Source organism: Pocillopora verrucosa, chromosome 5, assembly GCF_036669915.1.
Source record: "Pocillopora verrucosa isolate sample1 chromosome 5, ASM3666991v2, whole genome shotgun sequence".
NCBI lineage: Eukaryota > Metazoa > Cnidaria > Anthozoa > Scleractinia > Pocilloporidae > Pocillopora > Pocillopora verrucosa.
Window position 1 is genome coordinate 27,089,902 of NC_089316.1, and position 22,407 is coordinate 27,112,308.

Genomic DNA, 22,407 nt, shown 5'->3' on the forward strand with positions numbered 1-22,407 from the left:
AACAGTTTTTTTTACTGCAATTGCATATAGACGATTTTGTTTGTTAATTTTATTGGGTAATTTTTTGAATACTTGAAAAAAAATTATTTTACTTAGCTCCAGAGATATAATTCTGAAACTTCAACAAAGCTATTTAAGAAATATTTGGAAAACTTTCAAGCACATGATAGTTGTTCCCGTGATCTTCTGTTTTGGGTCAATTATTTCATTTACCAACTTGGAACATAGCTAAGTTTTAGGGGTGGGGGGGGAGAAACCATCACATTCTAGGCACATGATCATTATTACCGTAATTTTTTGTTTTGGGTCAATTATTTCATTTACCAACTTGGGGCAACCATAGTTCAGTCACATGCTAATTGTTCAGATTTAAATAACGTTCCATGATTCTTTTTTTCATTCAGTCAGTTCGTCACAACAAGAAATCACAACACAATGGGTCGCTTACTGGAGGTTATCGCATTCTTGGTGTTTTGCAACCTGGTCTACACAATGCCTGTATGGGACAACGGTATGACACTATTTTCGTTTGATAAATCGAATCGCTTGCTCGTAATACGTCTCAAATGTTACCTTTTTTTTTATTCTTTGTCAACATCGGACGCTTGCAACATTTCAAATCATAGTGATATGCACGATGCTTAATGTGTAGAGTGTAGTCATTGTTTTAATTTATAAGACGTCGAGATATCTTCCGGGTTGAGTCGTATTCTCTCGCGCTCCGTAGGATGAAGAAAAATACGAACAACAAGCATCTCGTATTGTATGCTAAATAATCGAATGCAGAATTTTTTTTATTTTATAAGCCTTGTAATTTAGTTTCTTTTTCTGATTTTTTGGCTTCAATTTTTCGAAATACATCCTACGACATAATATAAACTTTGTGACGATCGCATATCGAGTTCAATAGTCCTTTCTGCCGAAAATATTTTTCATTTAAAAATTCGTCCCTTACGAAGATCATTCTACAGGACTTGGACAAATCAATGTTTGGATCGTTCAGCGTGGCCATTATGTTGTTCCGCTTTTCGTCGGTATTTTTGCCCTGATCTACGATGTACTACCGTTGCATATTTTGGGCGTTGCTGCCCCCACATAGTAAAATGGCTTAGTAATGGGATAATAAAACCTAATTTATGGTTTAGCCTGGATCCTCAAGGAGGACTGGAATTTTAACCTTAATTAGTCCTTCGCTAGGGAAATGGTTTCGGAATCATTTCACCACTCCCCCTTCTATTGGAAGGCCTGATACTCAGGTCAGCCTCTTCTCAATAAAAGGCACCCAGATATCTTCATATAAGTTCTTGGTAACGATTTCCCCTCATAGAGAGTGCGTAACAGATTCGAAGCCCTTTAATCTAACATGGAGAATCTTTTCGCAGAAGAGGAAGCGGATTTCAGTCCGTCTTCAGTTGAGATTATCCACCGCCGCTGCAGCTGTTCTGATCATCATCAAAAGTGTGGCTGCTGCCTTCAAATCAGGGCACCTGCATTCCAAAATTATGAAGAAGCAGATGGTAAGTATGAGAAAAATGATTATTTCGTATACCACGGACTCCTTAAGAACTCTAAGCTCGGACGAACCTGGAAACTAACGATAGGTGTAAGGTGACGTCAAGCAAGGAGCCAGATCACAATGGTCGTACCTTTCAGGGGAGGGGAGGGCTTTATGAAATATTCTACCAAATACCGCACGTATCATGTGTAAATCTAATTATCAAAGAGTGGGTGTCAGTCTCGAATATTCGAGGAAGAGAAACTGGTAAAGCAAATGACTATTTCATTTTCTCTTCAACGAATGTGGCTATTACCACATGTTGAGCTTTGTTTGGTATTCAAAGTGAGATATAGATTCCATGTTGAAGCGCGTCTGTTCAGTTGTAGATCACAGATGACGTTGGAATATGGTAAGCATAAAAAATTGGCGCATGAGGTGCAGCCAAGTGTGTTACTGTTGTTCTTACCCCATTTTTATGTCATCTGTGATCTCTTACTGAACAGACCCACAGCATCAAAGAATCAATTTGTTTTATGATCAAAAACAAAATGTTGTTAATGGTGAGGTCATTTATACGTCTGTCCTCTGATAGATCATAAGTAAGAACTAATCAAATTTCTTGAATAATTCAACTTATCGTATGATTTTTTTATTTGACTTTTTACAGTGTGTATGAACTCGTCTTTTACCACGTCGCCATTGGTGAGCTTCGCTACAATTTTTTCCTAATTTTGATGATTTTCTGATGACGTGATTTTTGTCAAATTTTTTGGATGATTTTAAGTTCAAAGCTAAAAGAAAGAACTAAACATTTGATGATGAAGGATTTCAAACTTACCACAATGCATTGCGTTACAGGCGGTGGATTTTCTCATGACGTGGAACAAACGTGAGGTTTTAAACCGCACCATATCAGGTAGGAACATTTACCTTGGTTTCCTGGTGACTTTGTTTTGAGTCCTCAGGCAGCATTTCGTGAGGCGATCCGTAGGCAAGTTTTTTTTTAGTTTGCTTCTGTTTTTGATCGCAAAACATCTTGGTTTAATTTTTTCAACAACAGATTCCCGTCCACAGCCTGTATGTTTTGACATTCCTCTTCCGAATTATGGAAAGGCCTGCGTTAAATTTACCAAGAATACAATCGAGAAAGATCACATTAGATGGTGTGCGGCTCTGGAATTTAAATCGAAGCACAACGGAAGAGATATTCCTCTTGGCTGTTTCTTCTTCAGGGGTGAGGACGGGCATGGAGTGGAAATGGGAACCTTTCTGGATCCTGTGTCGTTTATTTCCTTACTGGAAGATGTCTTTCAAGCATCAAAGGTTGTTATTACCTCACATGTGATTCGTTTGACTTACCATTAAGCTTCTTAGTAACTCACCTCGTGAATACTTTCTGGTCAATCATTCTCTCACTGTACCTTCTTTTGAAAAGTTTTGGTGAGTAAACTCAAGCCCTGGCTCCCTCTTCTTTACCTTCAACGACAAAGGAGGCAAAGAGGAAAGAGACTGGGAAGGAGGATAGATGCGAAGTGACTTAATTTTTTCCAAAACGTCAATATATTTGTGGGGGATATTTGTGACTTAATTCTAATGAGCTTTAAGGAAATCCATGACGAAAAATTTTCTGTGATGTTCCACTTCAGTTTTTCATCTTAAACAATATTTTCAATTCTTTTGCAAACTATCAGAAAAACCAGATCGATAGCACCAGTTCGCTGACTGGTCCAGCATTGGAAACATGGAATGGTGACAAGAACGGATGTCAGTGCTCAAAGTTTCCGCCTGAATGTGAATGCTCCCTCAGAATCCAAATATTTGGAATAAAATTGGAAGGTAATATCGTTTGAGCTCACAGAACCTAGTAACACCGATAAGGAAACTAAGGGAGTGGGAGAAGAGAGAAAATGAACAACGGGGGTGGGGTGGACGGGTAGCGTGATAGAGGAGCCATATAACATCCTCACTCTGAGGGTTTTTTCTTTCGTCCAAGGAACTAGTTTATACAGAGATAGAGGCCAGTCAATACCTGAGCTGAACTGCACCATTTTTAGAGAAAAAATATGAAGAGTTTTCCATCTGATTGCCGCTGATCATTTTAAAGCATACTCAAATTATGAACTGCGCACACGCCGTAGCTACATCTCTTTATTTTGCTTTATTTTCTTTCAGCCTCTGTTAGTGCAAGCATGGATCCAGACGGAGGGGTGAGACAATCAGTGACTGAATTTAGTGCTAGTCTGCATTTCTATGCGCCTTCTTTTCTCCTCTACTTTTCCTCTTTTCCTCAACTTCTTTCCTCTTTCCTTCCATTCTTTTCCACTGCTATCTCTCTTTGTCGAAATTCAACCATTTAACGAGAGACCTCCGTTCAAGGAGCACCCTCGGGACTAGGAAAGTTGTCCGCTGGCCAGAGGTGTCCTTTTCGACAAGGTACCGGATACCCAGGTTATACGGTGGAACCTCCTTTCCGGGAACACCCGTATGACTACGAAAAGTGTCCCTTGAATACAAGTGTCTCTTGAATGAAAGTCATGGTCTTTTTTATATTCCCTTTTTTTTTCTTACGTGTCCATCAGACCATGGTTTTATTCCCCTAACTAGAAGTGTCCCCTATGTAGATTCTTCCTGAAAGAACAGATTCCACTGCAGTGAATAACTCAGGTTTTCAATACTTTTTTTGTCATCTGTCAGGGATTTGATCTTAAAATGGTTGTCAATGGTCATATTATTTTCGAGCAAAAGATATCTGGTGAGTAAAAATTAGCAAAATATCTCGAAAATACTTTTCTATTATTGCTTGGCTTATGCCTTGAAAGACCCTTAAAAATTTCATTCTAAATGTTTAGTTATTAGTAGAACTGAATGACTTTGATTTAAAAACAGTGGTCTTGCGATGATCAGCGAGTTACTCTGCTGTGAAAATTCGCTCTAACTCAGTTAACTTATCTGGATCTGTTTCTTGCTTTCTGGTAACGGACACGTCGCCCCATAGTAAGTTCGCCTCTTTCAAGTTCGCCCCAGCCAGGAAATCTAATACAGAAGTTTGGCTCGTTCCAATTTTGAAATCACACAAATGATTTTAAACCAAATTGTACTCCGCTCAGTTCAATTATCATTGTAATTGGTTTTGACATTTTATTTTTAGTTAAAAACCCACCACCAATTTGCCACGACGTAACTGTTTTCGATGTTACATTGAATGCGTGCATTAAGCTCACTGATGTCTCGCTGAAACCCAGTCACATGGGCGCATGCTTGGATGTGGACGTAGACTCGTATACCTTTCACCTGGGATGTTTTTACATGGCGACCTACAGGGATCTGAGAATCATTCTGGTAGAATAGAATTATTGTGCGCCATACGCCTGACGGGTTAGATAAGGCAGTTGCTGGAAGCACTTAGCCACTATATTCTCTTAGATAATGTGAACAAGTTGAGTATTGTTATTCCAGCTAGGAGTGACGACTTAAACAATGAAAATAAAATGCAATTTTGGTTTAAGTCAATGCAGGGCCTAATAAATTATGAAAAACTTGAAATTTAATCTGTAAGATAAAAGTTTGGCATCGAGAATGTATTCTTGACAGTGTAGGTTACTGTGAACGTAGAAAGACAATAAAAGCTACGTTCAGTTGGTATCCATTCCACCTGCTTTTTGTTTTGTTTTGTTTTGTTTTGTTTTTTTATGTTCCGTTCACAAGGTTTTCAAATGTGAACGCTTGTCCCGTAATTTTTGTCCTTAAAGGTCAGATCGAATGCCTTTTGAAATATGGAGCTTTTAAACGTCTTCTTTGACGGGCCATCTCCACATTTGTTTCCCGAATCCCGCCACTCAAAATTGCCGATTCCCGTGTCCCGTTCATAGTAATAATCCCGCATCTCGCTCCCTCCTTAATTTCAAATAAGCTCAATTCTGGATCGCGAAAAAACTATTGGGGACCCTCGTTAAGTGGCTATCGAGTAATTGACCGGATACGAATCGTACATTTCTTTCTCTAAGGTTATTCGATCTGTAAGAGACAATACATAATTCTTAAGAAATCTAACAGCGAGCGATCCATGAAATTACATGCGAAAAATTCGAAGTCATAAACCTGAAAATCAAACTGGCTTCAAAACAAATTGGTTTCCTCTGTGGCGTTATCCAGCCAGAAACTGCTGCAGAACAGGTCAGCGAAAAGGGAAAGAAACGGGTCATCAGGAAAACTACAGGTTAGCTAGCGAGGGACAGTTGTGATGAAATTCTATTATGGCGTATACTGTGTCTTCTACACCAAGTAAGAGCCACTTTTTCTTTCACAACTGAAAAACGTGTCATTTGATCTCAATGTAAACTTACTAAAACGATTGCACCATTGACTGTCAATCAAGGCTAAAATTAAATGTCAATCAGCTGATTTGTAAAAACGAAACAATTGCAAACAGTTTCGATCCTTCCCGACTGTCGTTGCGAGAAACCAAAGGCTAAACTTCCGTGAAAACTGCAACTCAGTGAGGTTGCTGTTCTTTTCTTTCGAAATTTTTGATGCGTTTTGCAGTTCAGGATAAGAAGGTAAATATTTCAGTTCGTTTTTACAAGTGATAAATCGTCCTTTAGATGTTATTTGTGTGCATAAATTAGTAATTGTCAAAACCGCCTCACTTCAAGAGTAACACGATATGAGTTAACGCAGTTCTGTTTTGTAACATGAGTTAGAGATGGGCTCCTTTTCAATTCAAGTCGAGTCGATTAGCCAAGAAAGCGTTATAGCTTCGAGGTTTAACTTCAAACATGTAGTAAGCAGTGATAATGGCAGTAGTTTTCTTGTATCAGACACATAATTAGACTGTCATCCAAGTGCAAAAGCTTTAGGTAAATACAATGTGACATTCCTTCTTTAACTTGATTGCGTGAGTTGTCACCTGCTAACTCGACAAGACATAGGCATGCTATGCATGTAAGAGTTATTCTTTTTGGTTGGTGGATTAATTGAAACATTGTAAAATGATGTGTACATTTTCACAAAACGAAAGAGAATCAACCCGGAAAAGAACGAAAATGCTGAGTTAACTCACACACAGGTATTTTGTGGTCGATTGTGTGTGTTGTGCGAATAATAGGCCTTTTGCAGCTAGAGATCTCGTGCTTAGATACCACATAGCAACGCCATACTGGAAAGCAAGCATTCCAGTGAGCTCAGACATCAGACATTATAGAGGTCACGGTGGTCTGCGTTGAAACAAAGATTACACGGGATAACAAGCGTAAGGGTATCCCACTTCTAGATATCCAGTCATTTGTATTCAACAGCTTCCCTGGAGTGTATCAGCAACAAAATCATAACAAAACCTGAGCGAATTTTGTCGCACTTATTTCTCACGTTGCTGGTGCGACATAAACAACATGGCTTCTAACCAAGGTATGTGAGAAGAAAAAAGACTTGTAAAATCAACTGGGAGGCTCTTATTTTCATCGAAAACAAGATATCAACTTACTATTGAATAAATTTTAGTTTTTGAGCATGAATAAACTGTATTTGTGCCACGGATACCGGTCAGTACAAAATGTAGACTAGGTACAAAATGCAGACTGACATTTTAAACTATTTTTTTCGTCTGATATGTGATAAAATGTCTTCTTACAACTTACCGATCGTCACGCAATCGCTTCTCCGCGGTCATTATTTGCACTATTGTGGAATATTTCTTGCCCGTTTCTTGGTATGTTTTGTTTTTAATAAAGTGGCCATTGCATTTTGGTTTCGAACAAAGCGGCCACAATCGTTCCTGGAAGAATTTCAAGCCTTCATATGGTCTTTCTCATCTCGCGCACGAGATGTCACTATGGAATGACTAACACGCGCAATATTCGAGAAACAACTGAGAGCCTTGCACATCGTCCGCATTATCATCTTTTAACCGATATGTGTTCATTTTGTTCACAAAGATGCGGACCGAGACCAAAACTGTTCTACCGACTTGATATATATATATATATATTTTTTTTCAACGTTCAGGGGTGTTCACACTCTGATTTTTACTTATGTGCCTTATATTGTTATAAGCTTACATGGAGGACCCGCGAATTTTAATTGGGAAAGCGAAGCATTGTTTTTGTGACTGGCCATTTCTTTACTTTCTGGTGGTTTTATCTCTAATCTGTTTGGTGATTACGAAAAGATTAATATGTGAAAATCAGACTTCGCTAGCGGTATAGTCGCCAAATAATGTTATCTGGTAACCATACCACTGACAAAAAGCCAAAATGACCCTGAGATCGAGACTGGATGCATGCATGCTGGATTGGGAAATTGAAAGGGAAATAATTCCAATCTCCTAATGCGAAAGCCACGCACAGAAACGACGGCATCAGTTACTTTTTCATTATTCATCAAGCAAAAACATCCTCATGTATATCCTATTTAGTTGAAACTTGTACTTTTAGATTGGTTCCTAACAATCGAAAGAGAGGAAACGAAGTATCCATACCCTAGCTTGAGGCCAGTTTACTTAAAGGTCCATTTTCACCATTGTTGCAACGCGCGCCTTGACCCAATTTCCTGTAACACGAAATTCCCAGATTACTGAAAACCTTCTAAAATCGTCTTTCTCAAGAGCCATCCGGGACATATGTTCAATTGTTTTACAGTAATTACATTCGCCGTTCGTCATTTTATAGTTTCCTTACAGTATTTTGAATTTTTTCCGGTAGAATCGTACTCTGTAAACAGAGTCGGCGAAAAGGACAACGTTCGAATTTTTTCACTTTCTAGAAGCACTTCAGGATTCTAAATAAAGATAACACACTTCCAATAGTTCGAAGTTCCAAAAATGAAAGACCCGATCCAAGAGTAACGCACCAGGATGTTAACCATGAAATTGACCGCAACTAAACCACCAAGGAGAAAAATCAGCTATCTTTCGTGGAAAAATCGTTGTTCATTAAAAAGACCTCTTAAGATTGCATATCAATCAAAGTCGTTGCCACATGAGGCGACAAAACTGCCTAAGAGCCACACAAAATCGCGCATAGTTTATTTTAATCAGACATTCTTCTGGGGATAGCACCGAGTGAACCAATTCCAGAAAAATATAATCGGCACACTCAACAGATCATGAATCTCGCAACACAGCTTTCCGCTAAAGAACTGCTCAAATCAAAATGTTTGGTGCAATCCATCAGCACCCCAGGCGATCCACTCACTCTCGTCGAGAAGGAAGAATAACCATGATCGTGCTTCAGTGCAGAGAACTCGATTTTCTCTTTTCACAGCATGAGTAATACGTTTACTCTAAGTAATCTGATGTCTTTCATCTGTTCAGCAGTATCGCATTATCCTCAAAAGCGCAGTAAAATACACATTAAAAACACAGGAAAGCCGGCATTTCTCAATCAAAATGGTGATCACTCTCTCCGAATCGCACGTTAATTCGTTGAATCTCGAAGACTCTGATTACTACGAGTTGTCAAAATACGACAATCTGATTGGTGCGAGATACGTACTCTAATGCGGCGATCTGATTGGGGCGAGTAACATACCAACATACCACTCCATACGCTAACATAGAGTTTTTTTTTTTTTTTAACTGAAAAATTGCTCCACATGATTTTCTTTTAAGTTCAAGTTTATATCTCACCATAAACTCTACTGTAGAAACCAATCCCCCTCTTAGCCCCAGTTCGCGCGGCTATCTGTATAAGTTTTTTTAGTTTTTTCTGTATAAGTTTAACCTTCGCGAGGATCATGCAAATAAAAAGGTGTGAGCTCGAGTTGAAATGTAATCACGAGAACGTTCTTATGCCTGCTGTATTCCAAAATCGTCTGGTAAATTGCCCTTTCGTCGAGTGTCCCTTGTTTCCCATGTTATTAGTATTGCCTATGTTATACATATTGCTTGTTATTTGTATTTCCTGTGTTATTTCCAATCTTGTAATTAGTTGTTCCGTTCTTAATGTATTATGTTCATAACACTTTACTTAGAAACCCCTGGCAATGACGTTTAAATAGAAAAGTTCGTTCGAGTCGTCAGGAAATTAGACTCTCTTAAATTTATTGCAACACGAGGGAAAGTGGACGTCGGCCCGAAAAATCCCCGCCACAAACGACCCACGGGACAATCAACACCAACATAAGCTCCACCACGACTACCCACGAAACAATAAAAAGCAACAAAAGCTCCACCACTTCTACCACCCAAAGGGAAATATACATCAACACGATCCCCGACACCACCACCCAAAGGAAAATTAACATCAACCCAAACTTCACCACCACCAATGGGGACGGTAGCATCAAAAAACAATGAACCTCCATCACTACCCAGAGAAACATCATTATCAACATCAACAGGATCTACACCAACACCACCACCCTGGGGAAAATCATTCTCATCATCAACACAATCTGCAATGCCACCACCCACACGAAAATCGACACCAACACGACACCCACTACTACTAAGAGGAAAGTCGACACCAACACCTACAGAACCATCACCGCCAATTCCCACGGGACAGTCAGCATTAACACAACTGCCCCCACCCCTACCACCTAAAAGAAAGTCGACCTCAACCCAATACCCACTACCACAAGAAGGAAAGTCGACACCAACACTAACAGAACCATCGTCAACACTTCCTACAGGACAATCAACATTAACAGGAACCCCACCACCTCTTCCGCCTAAAAAAAAGTCGACATTAACACAGAACCCAGTACCACAAGAAGGAACGTCGATAACAACACTAAAAGAAGTATCATCATCACTTCTCACGGGACAATCAACATCAACAGAAATTTCACCGCCCTTACCACCTAAAGGAAAGTCGACATCAATGCTGAAAAAATCTTTACCACTATTACCCACGGAGCAATCAACGACACTGACCCCACCATTACTACTGCACAAAGATAAATCAACATCAAGCCCATCTCTATCACCACCCATGGGACAGTCGGCATCGACACAGTCCACGTCACTAACATCCACGGGACAGTCATCATCAATAAAATTCCCACAACTACCCAGAGGAGAATCATTATCAACATCAATACAATCCCAACTGTTGCTGCCCACAAGACAATCGACATTAAAGCAGTTCTCCCCATCATTGTCACCCAAAGATAAGTCAGCATTATTAGACAGATGGGAAACCTTACAATGGCCAGCAACGGACAATGTCGATGAAGCAAGCAGACTAAGTGCCTCTGAGAATGACCTTTGTAGGATTAAAAACGGTAAGGTGCTTGAACAAGGAATTGCGCTTGGTGTAAAAATAAGAGGTAGGGATTACGGATGGAAATATCCCCAATTTAATGAAATAATGAGCTGAACGGAGGGCGGAATTGTAGTTTACAATCCATTTCGAACTTTGTCTCTTTCGACGGAATTGCATATGTTGGCCCTCATACCACTCTTTTCATTAATATTTTATTGACGGTTGACTGAGAGCTCTATGTTTGAGGTAGTGATTCCCTAATTGAATTGATATTTGACCACTCATAGTTCAAGTTCTAACTCAGCCTCAAATAAATCTAAAGTCACAAGAAATAAACTGTGTAGAATTAAGAGTATGTCAGCAGCGAGATCAAAATAAAATGTTTTTCCTGCTTGGAATGGCTTAGAGAATAAAATATTGATAGTTACGGAAGGGTCACGATGGGATTCTCATTCAAAAAAAGCATGCATAATTAGCATAATTAGCATAATTAGCATGCAATAGGAGTAGAGGTTGGAAATAAAAAGGCTAAATACAAATTAACGAGAATAACCTTCTGAAACTTCTTTAATGTAATAAGAAAAATGGAAAATGTTGTGAATGTTTGTTGCATTTAACTTACAGGGAATGAAAAAGAGGAAGAAGAAGAACGACGGCAACAACCAAAACAACACCAGCAGCAACAGCAAAAACCACCACATCAACAGCAACAACAACAACAACAACAACAACATCAACAGAAACTGTCACAGAAAGAAAATGAAAACGGGAAACTTGAAGATCAAGCTTTCTTTGAGACCAAGAAATTGCTGGTTAGTGGGTTCGATAGCTTGATGAATGAACGCAGGCTGAAAACCTTAATTGAGGTCGTGAGCGGTGCCGAGGTGGAGGAGGTACAAATGTTGATGAACGGCAGAGCTCTAATCACGATGACCAAAGATGTAAAAGGTAGGCGAAGTCAAAGTCACGTCAATTCATTTGCAACTAATAAGCTAACACGAAACAAGACTTAATAGTTGCTCACCGCCTTAGTAGTAACTCACCGACCCATACCACAGCACCAACATTGGTATAACTCTCACATTATCTGAAGTGATATTGGGGAGACCTGATGGTTATTGCACGAGGTACCATGACTTTTTTATTTCATTCAGATTACAGTTATATCAAGAAGGAAGTTGAAGTTGAAACTAAAGGTTTGGTGTCCATCGAGCAAGTTCCTGTTTGCAAAAGCATTCTTGTTACCGGTTTTTCAGATGACACTACCTATGAAGAAATTGAACTGTTTTTTGAGAGCCGTAGGAACAACGGAGGTCCTGTAGAGAAAGTTACCTATGTACCCGAGCGTCATCAAGCTATCGTCGTGTTTCAAGAAGTAACAGGTTTGTTACTTAATAACGTATATCAGTCAGTAATTTGGGTATAGTTTACTGTTCTCTGAATAATAACCAAAATGAACTGATGGTTGACATGACTTTAATGAAGAGAGCGGATTTGATGGATTAATTGAATGATTGGTTGATTGATTGATAGATACATAGAGGACGTGATTGATTGAATGACTGATTGACCGATTGACTGACTAATTAATTCAGTCATTTACTGTCTGCTACATGAATTCTCTCATGCGGTACCTTCCTAATTCAAGTTTTATGAAGAATTATTTAAAGCAAAAAAGGCTTACTTCGTACCACTCCTCTTCATCCTGACAGATATACAAAGGGTCTTGGCCTTACACAGAGAGAGACCACTAATCTCAAATGGGAAAACGTTGTCACTTGAAATTTGCTACGAGTTGCAAGACATCAAAGGTGATAGACCCGAAAATGAAGGCGAATTGAAAGAGACTGTGGATATTGCAAGAAGGACTAAATCAAACACGATGCTCATGGCTGTAGATCCTGATGTGATGGAATACATCACCAAAACGGCATTTCAGGATCAACTTAATAGCTCCTTGGCTAAAAAGAAAGGAGTTATCACCTGGAAACCCAACAAAAAAACAGCTGCAATAGAGTGTCACGGAGAGAGTGGAGGCGATTCGTGGAAGTCTGACTGCTTTGAAGAAGTACAAAATTTCGTCGACAAGTTTGCGAAGTGTGATGTCCCGGTAAACAAGGATTTTTGGGAAGCCGTGGTGGCTCAAGGGTCCTTGGGATTTGACCCTTCCCTGATAAAAATCAGCGGTAATACTCATTCTTTGAGGATTGTTTGCTTGAAAACAGATGTAAAAAGTAACCAGGAAAAAGTGAAAGCTAAATTGGAAGAGATATACCTCAATGAGATCCTGAAAACCAACACAAAAATCAAAATACAAAATGTTCCTAAAGAACGCTTAATTTTGCTGAAAAAACTGAAGTTTGTGGAGAACCTTAAAGAGAAAAACCGAAAAATAGAAATCAGCTTGGATGTTGAAAACGAAGAACTACGTTTCAAAGGTCCTCAGCAACAACTGAATGAGGCAATCGTGGAGTTTCGGGATCATATGAATGACGTGGTTGAAAAATCACTGAAATTATCCGTGAAGTTAAAAGAGATTTTGGGCTCAAAAGTTGGGCTTCAGACGGTGAATGGTGAATTGGAAAAACACAACGTGCAGGCTGTGATCTTCATTAATAAAGAGGCCAGGGTGGTAGGAACATCAACTGCGCATGTCGATAACGCTTTGGAGGTTGTTAATAGGTTGATGCTGGAAGAAAAAGTTTACGTGGAGGAAGAAAGTCAAATTTTGCTACAATCCCATACCTGGCATATACTTTGTCAGGAGATTAACACCCAGTCCACTGTCCACGTTCACGGAAACTCCTGGAATGATGTATACTTAGTTGGGTTCCGAGAAAACGTTTCTCACGAGATGAAAAAGTTACAGACCTTCTTGGAAAAAAACCGCATCATCATGAAAGATCAGTTTCAGTGTCGGGCAAAAATTATTAAAAAGTATCTCGTCGACATTTGTCATGAAGATTTACGCTGCATTGAGGTTCACCTGAAAGAATTTCAGGTGAAGATTAAAACAGGAAATACCGACAATTTCCTTGAAATTTCTGGAAGAGAAACAGGCTTAAAAATAGCAAGAGAGAAAATTGATGATCTTCAAAAGAATATCGTTTGGAAGACTTGGAAAGTGGAACAGCCAGGCCTCTGTAGATATTTTGAAGGCGGGAAAGAAAACTACTTAATGATGTCTGTGAAAAAGAAACAAGCTTGCACCATTAGCATCCAGAAAAGTTTTATGCAAGCAGACGAAAACGAATCAAAAACTGTAGATCATGACTCATCAGCAGCCAATACCAACCATGAAGACGATGAAGATGGCTGCAGAGGCGCTGAGGACGAAGACGACAACGATTCCAATGGCGATAATAATGCAAATGAAGGTGAAGCAGGCTCTTCTATAGCTGACGATTCTCCTCTGCTAACAAAACATGGACACAAAATATCATGGAAAATGGGGAACATTGAGGCAGAAAAGGTGACAGTTGTTTTAACTATTTTTTTCATATTTGAATACGTACTTTGAATGTTGATAAAATATCAGCTAAATAGCATAGGCCACTATTTCCTCAGTTACGGATGTTCATGTCGCAAGCTCTGTTTCAAAATGACGATATTACTGTTGCGAAACACCCCATATATATATTTTTGGCCATCCGGAAAGTCATAACGTCCTTTAAGAAGGTATGGTAACATTTACTTGAATTGCAGGCTGATCTCTTGGTCTGCTCCCAGGGGGCATGCACTCAAGCAATCATTAAGGCTGGTGGTCCAAAAGTAGCATCTCCAAAGATTGGAGACATCACGGTATCTGGTGGTTTTGCCTTCGTTAGGCATGTGATCCACATCCGGTGTTGCAGTTGGAATGGTGGCCAGGGCAAAGAGGTAGGTATTCAATTTGTTGGAGTAGACACGTTACTAGATGAGTTGCAGTTCGTATGCGTAAAAGGATGCATGCAGCTTTCAAATCAATGTGTTTTATTTCCATATAGACTCTACAGGGCCTTGTTCGAAAGTGTCTGCAGAAAAGTGTAGAACTACGAGCGACTTCCATTGCATTTCCTGTAATAGGTACCGGGAAACTAAACTTCCCTCGTGATGTAGCCTCCAGACTTATGTTGGAAGAAGTAATCACCTTCTGCAAAGCTCATTCCGCATCCTCTACGCAGGATATTCGATTTGTTGTTTACCAGCAAGATCGAGCATTAACTGCCGCTTTCAAACAAGAGATGGACAAATTAAGAGTCGAGCAAAACGTACACAAGAAGTTAAAAAAGACTCCCGTGCTTATTGAAGTGGCTCATGGTGACCTTTTCCAGGAGAAAACAGACGCCATTGTAAATATTGTCAGCAAAGACTTGGATATGGATAGAGGAATGGTGAGCAAAACGATGAAGATGCTGGGCGGTCAGCGGATACAGGATGAGTTGAATAAGTTCCGACAGCAACCGTGTGGGTCAGCGGTGATGACCGCTAGTGGAAAGCTACCATCACGTCACATTATACACCTTATATCCGACTCAGCAAATGAAAGCCACCTCCAGCAGTGCCTGGAAAGTTGTTTTCGACTTGCAGAAACACATGGTCTTGGCTCCGTTTCCATCCCCGCAGTTGGGACTGGTGGATTCCAAATGTCTGCTACAGAATCCGCTAACGTGATATACCGAGCTCTTAACAACTTCTGCGGTAGTTTTAACTGTGTCCACACAGTAAGGATTATTATCTTTCAAGTCCAAATGATGCAGGCATTTCAGCAATTTCAGCATAATTCAAAGAAAGTCGTAACCCAGTGCATCGCATTAGATGGTCGCTTTAAAGTCAACGTGCTTAACTGTGTAGATATTTGTGTCGCGGGCAAAGAGCCAAACGTCACAGATACTATTGAATTCCTGAAGAAAAGTTTCTCCAGGGCTTTGACAACAGAAAAGGTGGAAAGCGGCGTGGTTAGTCAACTCTCCCATGAGAAGATTGAGACTCTGAGAAGAAAAGCCGATGCCCGTGACTTGAAACTTAAAGTCGAAGATACCGCTACTCGTATCTTAGTTCAGGGTGAATCTACAGAAGTGAACAAGATGGTCGTGGAGATCATGAAAGAGTTGGAAAAGATTAAAAAGAAAAAACAGGACCAAGAGCAAGCGCATCTGATATCAAAAAGTGTGGAATGGGGCTACGAAATAAAAGGCATTAAAATGGTTTTCAATCAGAGATCGAACGCCATGATTGAAACGGCGCATAATAAAGGCAAGTCAGAAATAAAGATATCTCTGTCAGGAGAGCAATTCCTGATAGATTTGAAGAAAAATATTGGACGCGGACAACAGTCAGGAGATCAGATAACTCTGACGAGAAAGATAAAAGGTTAGCTACTCACTGTTTTCTTACGAGTAATCGTGCAGTAACAGTTAGCTGCTAAGATGATTCCTTTCGTTGAAGTGACGAAACCAACCACTATTACCCTTCTCTGTGTGACAAAAAGACAAATAATTTTACGGTACCAAAAGAAATAGTAATCAAGTCTTTAAAAGGAGACCAGACTCTCGTCGATGTCGCCGAGGTACAAATAAAGGAAACATTCTTGCTCACTTTAACCTTTCATGCACCTCTAAGTCAGGCCTTCTTGTTCCCTAGGATTTCCCCTACCAACGCACTGGAAACCAATGCCCCGACCTGATATGATTGTGCACACAGAGGTGCTGTTACCAGACTCTTCTGAATACAAAAATGTGAAGCACATGATTGATGCGACCGCTAAAGGATTGAGTATTCAGAAGATTGAACGAGTGCAAAATCCTCATCTGTGGCAAGCTTACATGGCGAGGAAACAGAAAATTGAGCCGGACTGTGGAGGAAATAGCGAACGACAACTGTTTCATGGGACGAATGCTATAAACGTCAGCCATATAAACGCACAGGGATTCAACCGAAGCTTCTGTGGAGTCCACGGTAAGTATTCCAATTTGAAAGCCTATGGTGAGGACGTACCCTTGAGTTAACATGCGCTAATTAACTAAAAAGAATTTTTACTCGTGGAAACGCGGTAACAATCTTACGAAAAGGCCTATAAATTTTGCCTTTAGTGAGAAAAAAAAAACGGGAAAAAAAGTCGTTCAAAGTTGCATATGTAGTAATGTAATGTACACTGAATTGACCACTCCGCAACGGGACTTTCCAGGGTTAATACAAACAAATTGAAAATACAAGCAAATTGGAACAGACATTGTAAACAAAGTGTTTAAGAATCCCAACTGACATGAGGCAGACCAGTTGGCTCTATACAAAGCGCAGCAAAGGAATTGAATCGGGGCAAATGAAAACAAATCCAGTGAGTAACAGGGTGGAGGGCTTGAACCTGAGACCACCAGATTACAAGCCCCAGCGCCCTGGTTACTCGGTCACACTGCCCCCAGAGGTCATTACACCCCAGATAATAATTATTGCAAATACACCCGCCAACGATTTCTATACGATTTGCTTTATAATCTTCTACTTTTTTTTCCAGGAACAAAATACGGACAGGGTGTATACTTTGCCAGGGACGCCAGTTACTCTGTTCATTACACTGGGAACGGTGATGCTGGCCGCCACATGTATCTTGCCCGAGTCCTGGTAGGAAAGTACTGTACAGGGAAGCAAGACATAAAGGTGCCTCCACCGATAGACCCTTCGAGGCCAGAAGTGCTTTACGATTCTGTCGTGGATCAGAGTAAAAATCCCAGCATATTTGTAGTTTTTCATGATTCTCAATGTTATCCAGAGTACCATGTAACCTTTGAGTAATAACATCATTGTTAAGATTATATCAAACTCTTGCCCAGCCTCTTGCTTTTGACGCTCAACCATCCTCCGCTCACAGAGACTCACAGGAAGCTCATTTCCTGACCTGAGACTTCGCAGAAGTTGGGCCACCATTGCGCCACACAATAAATCGAGGCTTTTTTTAAGGTCAAACCCGTTTTGCAAATGATCAACCTCAGAATGCCAATACCCTACATTTCATTTTAAGTTTTAATGTTTCCGTCTTGAGGGTTTTCATCTGTTTCATTGTCGTTTCTCTCCTGTTTCTTCTCGAGAGCTGAAGATTTGAATTTTCGCATCCTGATAAGCTTGAGGCTGGCCACATCGCAGTTCCAATCTCTAAAAAACAAAAATAAATCAAAGTTTCTAAGAGAAAATGTAAGATTAAAATACTCATATTCCAGCCAAACACTGCAAAAAATCATCATTTTTGATACATTTTTGATAAAATAAAAAAATAGCCGATTTAGCCTAGAACAGTTAACCATTTACTTTGCAAAGAGTGAAAAAACCCTTTTTAGAAGAAATGCAATGGTGGCAAGTTGCAGGATTTGAAATCTGGAGGTACCAAGTTAAAAATCTTCACTCTGAAGAAGTTTTGAGTTCAATTTGCAACTATGCTTTGTAAATAGCCAACTGTGTTTCCTCCTATTGATGTAAATATTAACCCTTTAACTCCCAAGATCTGATTGTTAATTCTCCTCTCTAGCTGCTACACTTTTCCTTGTAGATCAGTGATGAGAATTCTGTGTTAGATCAAATGACAAGTTTGACATGATAAGTCTGAGTATTTTCATTACCTGTTTGCTGTATAAAGTATGGATATTCAGTGTTCTCCACAGATTTTGAAGTAGTCAGCTAAAATTATAAAGCAGCCAGCACTTCCAAATAGAGCACAAATTCAAGCCACACTCAAAATTATCTTACGAAAAAAAAAGAGAATAATTTTCTGTGATTTTGTTTGACAAAAGGAGCCGGTGCTTGAGACATGAGTAGCCGGCGAAAAAGCCAGTTGCCGACACCCTTGAAGAACACTGGATATTACCAGGAGAAGTTGCATGTCAATCACTTCTGGGAGTCAAAGGGTTAACCAATTTTTTTCCTAGTTACTCCATGTGTCTGTGTATTAACAGTGAACTAAGGAAGAGCTTGATATTGTTGCTCAAATTAAGTTAACCCTTTACACCCTAACATCGATCAGTACCCATATTCTCCACACTCTTCTCTATATGTTTACTTTGCTCTGGACAAGGAGAATTTGTATTACAATCAAAGCATCTTAGGTTAGCAATCTCATGATCTTAATGAATGATTCAGCTGTATTGCTGCCAGGAGAATTTGGATGCTGGTCACCCTTAGGGTTTAAAAGGTGAATGTAAGTTACAGTTATTATTGTTATTGCAGAACTTCCCAAGCCTATTCTTCAAAGATTTTTTTTGTCTCTTTCTGTCTGTTCCCAATCAGCTCACAATCCCCTGTAATTTGCCAAAATGTCCACAACACCCTGCAGCAGGCCTGAACTACGTTTGATCCTGGTCTGAGACATACTTACAGTAACTGAGATGTATTTTCTTGCTTAAAGAAAGCAAATCAAGACATTTTACTCACCCAAATTGTGCCAACACTTTTGCAGATGTTAGATCTGGAATCTCTTGGTGCAGAAGAAAAAGAAACGATGAAATTTCATCACTCGTTAGAAATAGGAATCTAACATAAAATTGTACAGCAATTCAAGACTGAGACAAGTAAATAACTTGCGTTGCTCTGGGATTGTTGAAAACATAAAGGAGAAAGAGGCAAGTCTGAGACAAGTAATTCTTTGGTCACATTTTGTTGAACACTGTTTTTCAAAATTATCCCTTTCAGAATGTTGAGACAGATGCCAGTAATTTGAGTCCCTCAGTTTTAGACCACAATGCTTAAAGTATCAATCAATACAATCATATCTGTGCAATGATTCTGTGATGTTTTTGATCCACATTTGCCTTCTAAGATAATTGCAGGTGGGTGTGCAGGAGAAGCAAATTAGTAATACTGTATGTTACCTGGCTATAAGTCCAAGACCGCCCCCCAAACTTCCAATTTGTAAACTCAGCGCATCATCACAAAAACTTTGCCAAAGATATTCAGTCTATAAGCCAAGAAACTAAACTTAGAACACAATGTTCATCGATAAGACAGAGACTTCACCAAAGAAACACATCTGATTGTCATGAATATTTAGAAGGGAAATTTTTTGGAAAACGTATAAGAAAGCAAGATTGACTTCTCTGGAAAACACAAGAACACGCATTGCCCACAAGCGTTAACCGATAATTAATTGCTGGTAAGTCAAAAAAGTTTTGTTTTAAGGAAAAAATCTCGCAATATCCGAACCCCTTTCTATAGCCCAGATTTTGTAACCAAATATTATTTGCGTTATTTGTGTAAAAATAATTTGCCTTTCAAGGCCCTATAGCCAAATAAATATGGCATGTTGATAAATCAATTGTCCAGATGCCCAAAAATAGTTCCAAAACTATTAAACCCATACCTATTCCACAAGTGTTGTACAGCTCCCTTTCCCGTTCAATAACATTTCTCAGTGTGTACCTCTCTGAATGCAAGGGGTGAGCTCGTCCTTGTCTGCCTTTTATACTGTTCTGTTTCATTGATTTGTTGAAGCTCTTCCGTCAAAGCGATGTAAAATACCATAGAAAATATTTAGAGAATGTTTCATTGCTAACTCAGTCCAGGTCCATTGGGTTGGATGGTGGTGAGATATTGGTGAATGGTGAAGGCATTCAAGAAAATTCAGAGTTTTACAGTTCTTGTACAACATATTTTTTATCTTGATTGTGCATACTAGACACAAAAGCAATCTTCATTATTTTTCATTCTTAAAATAAACATTTCATTCTAGTCTGGCCAGCCGCATAACCGGTGCTCATCAAAGCAAAATTGAATCGCAGGAATAAATATCCGCACACGAATCCATATCTCAAACAAGGTTTAATTCCCTGTCGAAAATTCAATATGTCATATCCACAAAATATACGTAGATGTAATCAAAAATTATTAATCATTCTACGGATAAGTTTCTAAGTCTGATATCTTCTGTTGTGAAATGACATTCATGCCGAAAACATTTTGACATAGTTTACATAGTAGAGCAATCTAGCTATCATCTTTATTCTATTTAATCTTTTAGATCTTGTATACAATTTTTTTTGGTGCCCAGGACATCAAAAGTGTACACATTTTGAAAAATAAGGTAAAGTTATACAAATGTTTTTGGAATTTCAAATTCACAGCCCTTTTTTCACATTTTCCAAGTAATGAAATTACAAAGAATAAACCCCTGTGAAATACAGTCTTGCCAAAATCACGAATAGGTATGAATAAAGTAATGCACTTGTAAGATATTCACCTACCTCTCAATGAGTTCACACACTTCAGAACACGAATACTCTGTTTTATCATGATCTATGTTCTCAAAAACCATCTAAACTTTTCTCCAACTGAAAAAAATAATGTGGACCTTGAAAAAGTTTCCAAACTTCTCTGCCATAGATCTGAAGCAGACAATACACTACTCCATTTTCACTCTTACTGCTGGAAATGATAAAAATCATCTTTGTGTCCCCCCAGTGGGAAATTTCTGCCAATGATCACAATCTTCATATGAAACCACGCATATCTGACATGTTGAATAAATATCAGTGGTTGAATAATTAAGCATTTGCCAAGTGCAAACCCATTGCCTTAGTTCTCTACAAAGTTCATTAATCTGGATGTCACACATCTTTTTACAAAGCCAACCAAAAAATTGATTAAGTGAATTGGCATTGCCAGCATGCTTACAGAAGTCAATGGTTGAATTAGGTTACCACTCTCACGATGATAACCTTACTGTGAACTGGTACAATAAAATTCCTATGGGTGTTGGATTTTAGTCTATAATCAGATAAAAACAGTGCAGACTTTTCAGTTTAGCATCTCAGAACTGTACCTTTTATTTGAAGAAGATAGTTCCTCTCAGTCCTCTTCCTAAATACAATCAACGACAACAAAAAAGTGATTTGTGGAAAGGACTTCTGAAAATCAGCTGCAGATGTTTGGAAACAACTTTTGGACACTATACAGTTATTTTGAAAAAGGTTGTTACAAAAAAAAGCATGAAAGTGCTTATAACAACCCCGATATGTATTGTGTGTAGCTTTCAGGTTACAGTTCCTAAACCTTTGGATTTCAGGGTAATCTACGAAAACGTCAAGGTAAGAACGTGGCATAGCAGTTTTGATGGATTTGCCTATTTTTTGGACTTATTCAAATTCATCGATTATCAGCTATCCAGATTACCTTTTGAGACTGTCAAGTGCACTTGTTCCCTTTTTTCCGTCGACTTTTCTCAAAAATGCTGAATGCAAGTTAGTTTGCATTTATACTCAGGTTTACACAGTATTTTCAATCCAGTTTTAGCAATGTTTTTCTCTGTTTCAGTTTTGTATATGAGATGACTGCGATACAAAGTGAATCAGTTCTTTGATAAAGGCAAACAATTGCGAAAAAATGGCTTACCTACGAGATTAAGATTTTATCCTAGAATAGTATATATGGAGTTACAAGGACATCTTTCCAAAAATTAATTCAAACTGGTTTGGAAACTTGAAACGACAACAGAAACTTAAATATTCATCGCACCTTTGAAGTTTCTCATCTGTTTGTGCTTGCCTCGCCAACTTTGTAGCTTTTCTAGAGTTTGGATGTACAACTTTCTTGCAATGCAATTTGGCTTTTCCTTCTTTTGGCTATCGGTTAAAATAAACATGGTGACACTTTTGCAAACCTACAGCAGAACTCAGCAAAATCGGAGTATTAACTCGATCGTAGTGAATAGCAAGAGTTGTGAATTGTAGCATAAAGTTCTAAGCAGGG

General features: G+C 39.0%; 3 protein-coding genes across 4 annotated transcripts; 2 read left to right on the forward strand and 1 right to left on the reverse strand.

Moving 5' to 3' along the window:
• Positions 1-351: 351 nt before the first annotated feature.
• LOC131777491 (uncharacterized) lies at positions 352-5,140 on the forward strand. The gene is made up of 9 exons (XM_059093797.2): positions 352-511; positions 1,383-1,517; positions 2,166-2,200; positions 2,357-2,414; positions 2,559-2,821; positions 3,190-3,334; positions 3,671-3,705; positions 4,193-4,250; positions 4,647-5,140. The coding sequence occupies exons 1-9, from the start codon at positions 436-438 to the stop codon at positions 4,844-4,846; spliced, it is 1,005 nt and encodes a 334-aa protein (XP_058949780.2). The 5' UTR covers positions 352-435; the 3' UTR covers positions 4,847-5,140.
• Positions 5,141-5,976: 836 nt separating this feature from the next.
• Positions 5,977-17,557, forward strand: LOC131777507 (protein mono-ADP-ribosyltransferase PARP14-like). Of its 2 annotated transcripts, none has more exons than XM_066167063.1 (9): positions 5,977-6,054; positions 9,464-10,720; positions 11,326-11,649; positions 11,856-12,083; positions 12,414-14,173; positions 14,407-14,580; positions 14,688-16,053; positions 16,324-16,638; positions 17,195-17,557. In XM_066167063.1, the coding sequence occupies exons 2-9, from the start codon at positions 9,760-9,762 to the stop codon at positions 17,470-17,472; spliced, it is 5,406 nt and encodes a 1,801-aa protein (XP_066023160.1). In that variant the 5' UTR covers positions 5,977-6,054; positions 9,464-9,759; the 3' UTR covers positions 17,473-17,557. The 2 variants fall into 2 exon arrangements, with proteins under 2 accessions (XP_066023160.1, XP_066023161.1); XM_066167064.1 differs by lacking the exon at positions 5,977-6,054 and adding an exon at positions 6,755-6,901.
• Positions 16,859-22,391, reverse strand: LOC131777509 (translation machinery-associated protein 16). The gene is given in 10 exon segments (XM_066166583.1): positions 16,859-17,829; positions 19,099-19,141; positions 20,024-20,135; positions 20,137-20,160; positions 20,162-20,177; positions 20,901-20,970; positions 20,973-20,990; positions 21,482-21,519; positions 22,174-22,280; positions 22,323-22,391. Coding segments are annotated over 10 exon segments (633 nt in total). The 3' UTR covers positions 16,859-17,693.
• Positions 22,392-22,407: the final 16 nt, after the last annotated feature.

Excerpts from the sequence above, each read along its gene's own strand:
- LOC131777491 (XM_059093797.2), top strand. The coding sequence starts at position 436 with ATGGGTCGCTTACTGGAGGTTATCGCATTCTTGGTGTTTTGCAACCTG. Across the intron at positions 512-1,382 it reads AATGCCTGTATGGGACAACG|AAGAGGAAGCGGATTTCAGT; the intron begins GTATGACACTAT and ends ATCTTTTCGCAG. Across the intron at positions 3,335-3,670 it reads ATTTGGAATAAAATTGGAAG|CCTCTGTTAGTGCAAGCATG; the intron begins GTAATATCGTTT and ends ATTTTCTTTCAG.
- LOC131777507 (XM_066167063.1), top strand. The coding sequence starts at position 9,760 with ATGGGGACGGTAGCATCAAAAAACAATGAACCTCCATCACTACCCAGA. Across the intron at positions 14,174-14,406 it reads GGAACATTGAGGCAGAAAAG|GCTGATCTCTTGGTCTGCTC; the intron begins GTGACAGTTGTT and ends CTTGAATTGCAG. Across the intron at positions 14,581-14,687 it reads ATGGTGGCCAGGGCAAAGAG|ACTCTACAGGGCCTTGTTCG; the intron begins GTAGGTATTCAA and ends ATTTCCATATAG.